The following is a 9468-nucleotide window of genomic DNA, read 5'->3' as shown; positions in this document are numbered from 1 at the left end:
TTACTTTCATTATCAGGTCAAACAACAAACTCGTGGATTCTTCAATCCTTCCAGGTGCACAATTCCTTTTACCCTATTGAATCACAACATGCTATAATCTGTATCTATGTCTATGTGATCTATTTGGGTCAATTAAATTTAGCATGTCACACCGCAAGAGAAGAGTGAACACCATAGCAGCGATGGCGCAGGGCAACAGAGGAGAATGCACGAGAGTGAGGAGAAGGAACAGTGTCCAGTGTGATGCGACTTGCGAGAGTGTAACGGAAAGATGAGAGTGAGTTTTGCATTTTAATTCTAGGTTTTGAACTTAAAATAACTCGGGTCCAAACAGAGTATACGTGTCTTGAGGACCCAATTTCAGAGAAGTGGAATTAGAGACAGAGCGTGATTCCACGAGTCCACGCGTTTCCTCGGCGAGTCTACGCGAGTCTATACGGTGGCGATTCTACAAGCGATTCAAGACGGAGAGGTCGACTAACATCATAGAATCGTGCGATTCTACGTTGTAACTCGCGATTCTGTCAACCATGGTCTATAGCTCTATACCTATGGACACCAATACTAACAGATATTAACACCCACTTCGAATTAAAAAGTGAATCAAACTCTTCACATATTTTGAGATAAATGTGATTTTGCCTTCACTCATATAGTATTCAAACACACACGTAATAATTGGGCAGGTCACGAACTCAGCTGAAGGAACCTCCAAACAAATCTACATAAGAGTCCACAGAAATGCAGCCAAGAAAGTGAAAGTAGATATGTGCATACCTTTCTGAATAACCTCAATAAACACATGGACCAACTTAAGTTTGTGAGTGCTTTGTCATACATTAATTTTCTAATTTAGATTAGAGCTAAACTCCGGCCAAAGTATAATCCATCCACCCAACGATCCCTCGAATGATAGTTCAAGTGATAAGAGCTAGGGACATAAGAGTTGGGTGAGATGAAGGGTGAAGGATCTAGGGTTCGAACCATGATGATGACTAATTTACTAATATTACTAACAACTAACATTTGACTATAAAAAAATCCACCCAACGATCAATCATTATTGAATTGTTATATGTTTGATTAAAATATACATGTTCAACCAAAAAAAAGTCGTACAAAACTCTTTCCACTATTCTTAAAGACCAGAATCGTCCTTTCAATCCTCAATTTATTTAGTCAATCATCTTTATCCATGACCAAAATCTCCATATATATTAAAAATAATAAACATGATAATATAAAGGGATAGGTATGTTTTTCCCTAAACTAGTCCATTTAATTTTTTTTATTTGTCAATTTTGGTCCTAAGATATTGAATTATTGATTTTGATCTTTTCATTCCTTTATTGTGACATTTGATGGCAGTTTAAACCATGGTGAATCCGTCACAAAATGTGTTAGTGGTGGTTTAAACCGCCATGAAATATCACCCTAAAAAATGAAGAAATCAAAATCAATAATCAGCTATTTTAGAATGACTATGTAAATGCATATTTAATCCTATTTTGAAACTCTTGCTATGTTCGAATTTGTGACTATAAAGTTCTATGGTACAACTGTTGCGCCTGGTCCTCAAAATCTCCAAAATATACAAACAAAAAATGAACTGTTCCTTTCTCTTTATTCTCCCAGAAATTTTCTAATGACAAATTTTGCTGGAAGTGGCACTCTCTTCCAGAAGATGGTTTCAACAATTGATACAAATCAATTTTCTATTTTTGGGCTACAATCATATGATGCAATGATTGATCAAGTAAACTTTCGGATGAATAAATAACTACACACGTAAATTGTAAACTTCCTCTAGCATATAAACATACATACAGACAAAAAGGCAATGTTACTCAATTATTTTATCATTTATGTCAAAAACACAGATTAGCAAAGGTTAGGCGGTTGGGCCATTTATTTTTTACCATCCTCACATTCTCTCACCACTAATATTGACGGTGCTTATATTGTGAAAATCAATCACATATCGCACTTATAAATGTAGAAGACAAATTATATACATTTTATAAATTAAAAGTGCAAAAAAGAATTATATAAAATATTTAAAGGGGTGGTGAGAAAATTGATACTCCAAAAGTTAGTCGGGTGGAGCAAAATAATTGATAGAGTCTCGTATTTAATATGTTGCAAATTCGAGCCCTCATTCTTTAGTATAAGTCTACTATAATCGTTATTAGAGTTTGCTAGTTATCCTTACCTCATACTAGTGCACCACCCGCGAGGCCGCGACAGCGACACTAACTCTTTTAAATAAATAAATAAATAACCTAAGCACATAGTTTTCATTTCACCTTAAAATACTTTGTGAAGACAGTGAAAACAAGGTAAGGTAAGAAGTAGTAATGAGAATTTTTTATTTTATGAGAGGGCGAGAGAGAGAGAGAGAGAGGACGAGGAGTGCGAGTGGGAGGAAGGGCAAGTGGGGGAGAGGGAAGGAGCTATGGAGGGGGTGCAAAGGGTTATGGTGGCAGGTTGCATGATAAGGGGAACATTACCACTTTTTTCTTTACAAATTTCCCTGACAACTTTGATGAAAAGGGGATGTGGGGTGTGTTCCAGAAGTATGGGAGAGTTTGGGCGGTATACATATCCCCGAGGCGAGATAGGAGAGGCAAACAGTTCGGTTTTGCTCGCTTCTTGGACGTGCAAGATCCAAAGCGGTTCGAATGGGTTTTGGATGGCATTATAATTGGTGCCACTAAGCTGCATGTGAATGTACCCAGGTTTGGTAAGGGGGTGAAGACAGCGTCTGCACCGGCGGGTCTACAACCTAGACGGGATGGCTGGAGGAAGGAAAGTAGGGCTGGGTTGCCGCAGGAACCGATTTCCAAGCCACAGCGTTCATATGCTCAAGTGGTGTCGAAAAAGGGTGCCTTAGTGTGCCAGGATAGTTCTCTGGGGGATGCCTTGCGTGGCATTCCGGTTGAATCGTGGTCAGGTCCTGCCGTTCCGGCAGCGGAGGATTGGCTACGCAGAAGCCTGGTGGGTGTGCTACGTAACCCGGAGTGGATTACCTCCGTTCAGGATGCTTTCATTCTGGAGGGGTTCCATACTATTCAGGTGCGCTACTTAGGGAACGATCAGGTGCTACTGTCTGGCCCGGAGGGTGTTGTCCTCGAGGAAGTCTTAGCTGGAGCAAAGGATTGGATCGAGGAGGTATTTCAGGTGGTTTACACTTGGTCGACGTCACTAGTGGCAGATCATCGTCTAGCTTGGGTGCGGTGCTCGGGCCTGCCGATCAATATGTGGACTCGGGACTGTCTGGCACACTTAGTTACACCAGTGGGTAAGTTGGTAGCAATGGATGAAGCGATAACGTCCCTCACTAAGCTGGAGTATGCCCGAGTGCAGGTTCAAACCTCATGCTTGGAGATGGTAGCTAATTTCAGGAAAATCAATGTCAATGGTATGGTTTACACTGTGCGTATCATTGAGGAAATTGGTGGTGCCGCTCCGGTGCCCGGTGCAAGTTTGGCTCCCTCGTCAAGCCGGGAATCCAGTGTTCTTGGGTGGAATGCGTATGATGGTGAGGAGGATATCGAGACGGAGTTTTCTGACGGCATGGAAGAGCGGGAGGAGGGTGGCGGTGATGCAATTGGTCGGTGTAAGACCTGGATTTTCAGAACAAGTTAAGTTTCCGACTCACGCGTAGAATCAGTGTAAGCGTGACAGGAGTTTGATATTTGAGGAAGATTAATGAAGAAGAAAGTTCAGGAATTGCTTGAGGAATGTTGCGTAGTTGTTTTCGGAGTTAGTGCGAGTCGTCTGCACACCTGCCTTATGGCGAGCGTGTCCAGAATAGGCTATTTCGCTCTTAAAGCAACGTTTTGAGTGAGATTTCGAACTCTCGGAAAATTTAAAGTTTCTCTTTATTTTTCCATCGACCAGCGTTTCATTTCGGAACTCTGGACTGTACGCACGATAGGTTTCACTTTTCGGATGTCCGCCGACGCTAATTTCTTTGCTTCGAAACCCTATTTTCGAGCAATGGATGAAGACTTTTTCTATTCGGGACTTCTAACGAAGATTCCGTCCGAGTTGCCAGATTTGTTTCGACGTTTCCAATCTTTCTTCAGAAGGAAGTTTTGTCGTCCGGCGATCACAGCAAAAAGTAGTTTTTTGGGACAGATTTAACTTACACCGCTTTTGAGATTTTCGATATCGTTTTTCCCATATCATAGATATTTGTTTTGAGTTCTGGATTTCTGACGCCAGAATCTCTCTTAGAATTTCTCGGTGATCGTGCTGCAAAAATCGGAATCGCGAAATTTTCATTTTCCCGCGATTTCACCCGCCTATAAATAGCGCGAAAAAGCAAAAATCCTCTCATTTTCACCATTGGAGGCCCAAATTCGTGGAGAGCAAGGGGGGAGGAGATTTTCGCGAAAACTTGACCAATCTTCGTGCAGTTCGTCCCTACTTCTAGGTATCAAGGTAACTAACACGATTCCTACCTCTGATTGTTGTTTCTGTTGCGTTTCTGAAGTCGTTTCTGTGCTCTAAGTTTTGAGCTTTTTCTAAAATTGTCCGATTTCTCTGATTTCTCGCTTGGGTTATGTTCCTTATGTTCCCCTGAGTCTAAAACCTCTGTCAGTAAACTCTGATTGCGATTCAGTTGTCCAGGATCTGAAAAATTGACTCAAAACTCTTTTTGTCTCACATTTCAAAACTTTATTGTCAAAAAGACTTAATCTGACTTCGTGCCTTTAGGATTTGTTGTCACGGATGTCATGAGGATCATTGCTGTCAAATTTGTTTTCAGAACTGATAACTTTGAAGTTTTGAGCCTTTATTTTGGACCAAAATGCCCCTGCGTAGTCGTATTTCGACCCGATTGTCCGAAAATTGTTCTGACAGTTTCTTTGCCTTAGTTTTACCCTAAAACTACCTTGTGAATTGATTTGATCAAAGAAAAAGAGCCGAAGCCCTTTTTCCTTTGAGGTCGTGGACTATTTCCTTTAGGGGGGAGTTTTTCGGTTTCGAAAACTTGTCTTTTCGTACCTGATTGTCCTATTCTGAAGCTTTAATGCTTTGTCTATCGTTTATGTATTGTTTTGCGATCGAACTAATCGATTTTGTTTGGATTCTGCTTTGTTTTTCTCCGAGGTTCAGTTGAGGGAACTTTGGAAGACTCAGAGCAATTGTTTGAGGAGAACTTTGTTTGCGAAGCTGGAACAGCTCGAGGTTAGGGCAACTTGCTATATTTAGCTATGATTGCATGATAGGCGTCAATAAATTCGACTTATGCTTTATCTGATGTTGTTTATGATGATGATTTATTGTTATGATTGTTTTCATAACTTATGATATTGATGATGTGTTGAATTGAGCGTTTTGACGCAACTTCGGAGTGGAGGTTCATTGACCTGGTGATCTTTGACATTTCGGGTGGGATGAACAACCCTAGGCAAGTCCGAATGTGGGGTTTGAGACTTAGCCATTTGTTGGGATTCGTTGGAATTCCTAGACTTTCCCCGGGAAATGTATTTTGGGTGGTTGATTTTGGAAACTTAGAATGATAGAGCTTTCGAAAAATAAAGACTTGGGAAACTTAGACTTTGAGAAATAAACTCATAATTTGACTAATTTGAATTGAAATCATTTTTATTAACGTTTAAGCATAGGAGAACTGAAGGGGAAAAATATTTACGAAAGGCGGGGAAAAGTCAACCTTTGTTGTGGGTTTGGAGAGTTATCGGAATTGGGAAAGCCACTAAGGTGAGCTATGGTGATGATTGAAAGTCACCGAGTACGTTAGTACTCTTGGGGAGTGTTGTGGAGCCGTGTTGTATTGACCGACACTAGACCCTCGTGTAATCTTGTTGGTGGAGTTGTGTTGTATTGACCGACACTAACTCTTGGGTTGTTTTGAGTTTGGGTCGGAGTAGTTTTTGACCATCGAGATTTGATGAGTTAGATGACTCAAGAAGTCATCAAGGGTGATCGCACTCCTTTCATAAATAATTGTCTTTTGTCGCCGAATCGACATATACCTTCGGGTACAGTATATCTATATACCTTCGGGTACCGTATATACCTTCGGGTACAGTATATCTATATACCTTCGGGTACAGTATATACCTTCGGGTACAGTATATCTATATACCTTCGGGTACAGTATATACCTTCGGGTACAGTATATGCCTTCGGGTACAGTATATCTATATACCTTCGGGTACAGTATATACCTTCGGGTACAGTATATGCCTTCGGGTACAGTATATCTATATACCTTCGGGTACAGTATATACCTTCGGAGCTTCACTGAGGCGTGAGACTTCGTGAAAGCATGGAACTTCACTGAAGCGTGAGACTTCGTGAAAGTGAGTAAGCTTCACTGAGGCGTGAGACTTCGTGAAAGCAGAAACTTCACTGAGGCGGGAGACCTCGTGGAGACGGGAACCTTTGCTGAAGCGGGAGACTTTGCGGAGGCGTGCAACTTCACTGAAGCGTGAGACTTCGTGAAGGCGCGAAACTTCACTGAAGCGTGAGACTTCGTGAATGTGTGAGATTTCACTGAAGCGTGAGACTTCGTGCAAGCGTAAGACCCCATTGAAGCGTGAGACTTCATGGAAGCGTGAGATTTCATCGTCGTTTACCCTAGGGCAACGACAGGGAACATTGGTTTAGTTGGATACGTGTGTGTTGGGAGGACGATACATTGTTTGACTAACCTTATCACCTAACTTCATATGTTGAGATTATGATGATTTGATGTTGATGAACATCGTTAGGTATTAATGATTGAACTGTGTAGGAGATTCGAGAACATGCTATGTATATACCTTAGAGTAGGCAATACATAACTTATATGTATATATATACAACATATGTATATATTCCCTTTATCACAAGTTGATTGTATATCTATTGTATTCTGTAAGTTGACCCTAGCGCCTTGGCTTTGTTTGTATGTTTGTGTTTGGGCGGTCGGCCTGCTGCCAGGCGTCTGTCAGCCGGTTCGTGATGATTCGTTGTGCGGGAAAGACCCGGAGCGGAACGACTATTACTGAAGCTTTCGACGAGGACCCGGACTTCATGCCTGATCGAGGGAGGGTCGATGATAGTAGTGTGGGGTATGGGTGGTTAGAGTCTTTTGGAGTTGGTTGTTACTGTAATAGCTCTGATTCGTTTTGCTTTTGGGATAGGGTAGGTTCCCGATGCATGGCTTTTTGTGTGGTTCTCTTACGGAGGGATCACAGTGAGTCAGTCGGACCATAGGGGTCTTTGCTTAGGCCATTTTGAGGCCGACTTTCTCCTAGTGCTTTGTAATTATACTTTTTCTCACTCACACTTCTGGATCTGTAAATATTTGCCTACGGGCACACTACTTTGGAGTCACTGCGAGTGTGTGTGACGTGGAAGTGCAGCTGAGGCTGTACATGTTTATATTTGTTGTTTATCGGTTAGTTTAGTTGTTGGGCTCTGTCTTTATTTCTTTATTGCTTTTATTAAAAGGAAACAAACAAAAAAAAAATTACCTGTTTTCCGCGTAAAGATTATTTTTGGTTACTAAAGTGACACCTGGAAATCGGGGTGTTACATTGTGGTATCAGAGCTTAGTCGAGTCTTTTGGGAGTCTTTGGGGAATAGGTCTTCTGTGCTAGGTTGTGTGACTCTGCAAAGAGTGAAAATTGATTGTCTGCAGAGCGATTTTCGCTCTAATTGCTTGCGTTACTACTCAATCGGATTGAGTGGTTTGTCTAGTGCTACCGTATGGTTAGTACTAATCGGACGTTCGATGGGATATAGGATGGTGGATCTTAACCGGATGGCGGAGGCTACACGTGAGCATCATCAACGACTGATGGCGACAGCAATGTATCAACAAAGAGGAATGAACCGAACAGGAGCTGGGGGACCAATAAGGTCAGGATCTCAAGGCTACAACAGAAGGGAGAGCTACCATCAGTGGGGACCGTATCAGCGTTTCAAGGGAAGAGATCTTATCTCAAGAGTCTACAAACCAACGACTGCTGATACTGGAGGGGAGTCAGTTGGTGACAAAGGTGTGACATGTACTCGTTGTGGAAAGTTTGGGCATTTTGCTAACAAGTGCTCAGTGACTGGATGGAGACGCTTCAAGTGTAACCGAGAGGGGCATCTAGCTGTGAACTGCAAGACACCCCAGGAGGAAACGTCTGATAGTAAGATGAAAGGGAATGATGCTACCGAAGGGACATGAAACAAGACTTCGGGAAGAGCAGTGACGTGTTACAGGTGCAGGGAAGTAGGGCACTATGCTAGTAAGTACAAGATCAAGGGAAAACTATGCTTTAATTGCAACCAACCGGGACATTTCTCCAGAGATTGTAAGGCACTCAAGGGCGAATCATCAGGGAATGTTGGGAAAGGAAAACAATTTGCTACAGAGGAAAGGATTCATACCAAGGAGGGGGCAAGAGCTGAGGAGTTGAACGAGGAAGAACGTGGGAACGATGGTAATATTTTAACTGTTCTTTTATTCTAGAATAACTTACTCTTTTCTCTTCGAAGCGAGTGTGACGCGCCTAACTTGTATTTACTACTTAGACTATGATCCTATGATTATTATCCCTAGTAGGACCTTATTCGAAGTTGCTCGTGTTTTAACTATAGGAGTTACACGAGGTTGGGAATAGCACACTAAGTCTAGAAAGTAGCCTTCCACCGATGCGATTATGAGGAAGCTAGTAGCTGAAGAACGAATCTTAGGGAGATTCCGTATGGGTAGTATACGTGTCATGTTGAGGGTGTGTAGTTCCGTAGCGGGATCATTAAAGGATTTAGTATCAGGATATTTGTGACTACTGGAGGATAGGAACTCATTGACTGTTCCAGTGGGTTTTTCTAAATTTCCACCTTCGATGTATTAGGCCTGATCAACCTAATATTGAGGGGGTGATATTCGGAATCACAGCTGGTTATGGACTTTGATAGAAAGACGGGTAAGATGAATTTGAATTGATTGAGGATTAGTCGGATTTGGGAGGAAAGTTCGTGTTAAGCATTTGATTGTAAAAGATTAAGATTTGAATCTGTGGAAGTCGATGAGTGTCGTATAGACATTGATTGGTTAGTTCGTGTGATTACTCCAAGTAGAGGTAGACCAAGTCAAGAGATTTAGTGCTGGAAAAGTATTAAGTAGTTTCTCGGAAGTTATGAAGTCATAGGTTATGTGATTGCTGAGGGGAGTTGTTAGAGACTAAATAAGTTGGATTTAATCATGTTTTAGATGATACCTTGATGGTAGCGAGATTGAGAAGAATTAGCTCTGAACTATATTGTTATAGTCGAGTTCGAGGAATAAGTTTTGCTAAGCGTTTGATTAATATGTGGAGACATTATAGTCTTAAGAGATGAATTTTCGCTTGAAAAGTGTTGAATTAATGATTAAGTTGGAGAAAGAAAGTTTTAGCATAAGTTGAATACTTGAGGTTGTTGATATGGATTCCAAAGAAATATGCTGAGATT

The 9468-nt window shown here is 41.5% G+C and overlaps 1 protein-coding gene across 1 annotated transcript in view; it reads left to right on the top strand.

The window, feature by feature from the left end:
- Positions 1–2556: 2556 nt before the first annotated feature.
- Positions 2557–9468, top strand: part of LOC130744369 (uncharacterized) — a 19879-nt gene continuing 12967 nt past the window's right edge. Inside the window, exon 1 of the mRNA XM_057596561.1 lies at positions 2557–3613. Coding sequence (XP_057452544.1) covers positions 2557–3613 — 1057 coding nt within the window. The remainder of the gene's footprint in view (positions 3614–9468) is intronic.

Source organism: Lotus japonicus, chromosome 3 (genome assembly GCF_012489685.1).
Source record: "Lotus japonicus ecotype B-129 chromosome 3, LjGifu_v1.2".
In the NCBI taxonomy this organism is placed as follows: Eukaryota; Viridiplantae; Streptophyta; class Magnoliopsida; order Fabales; family Fabaceae; genus Lotus; species Lotus japonicus.
The sequence above is the reverse complement of the archived record's forward strand: the minus strand, read 5'-3'. Positions and strand labels throughout refer to the sequence as shown.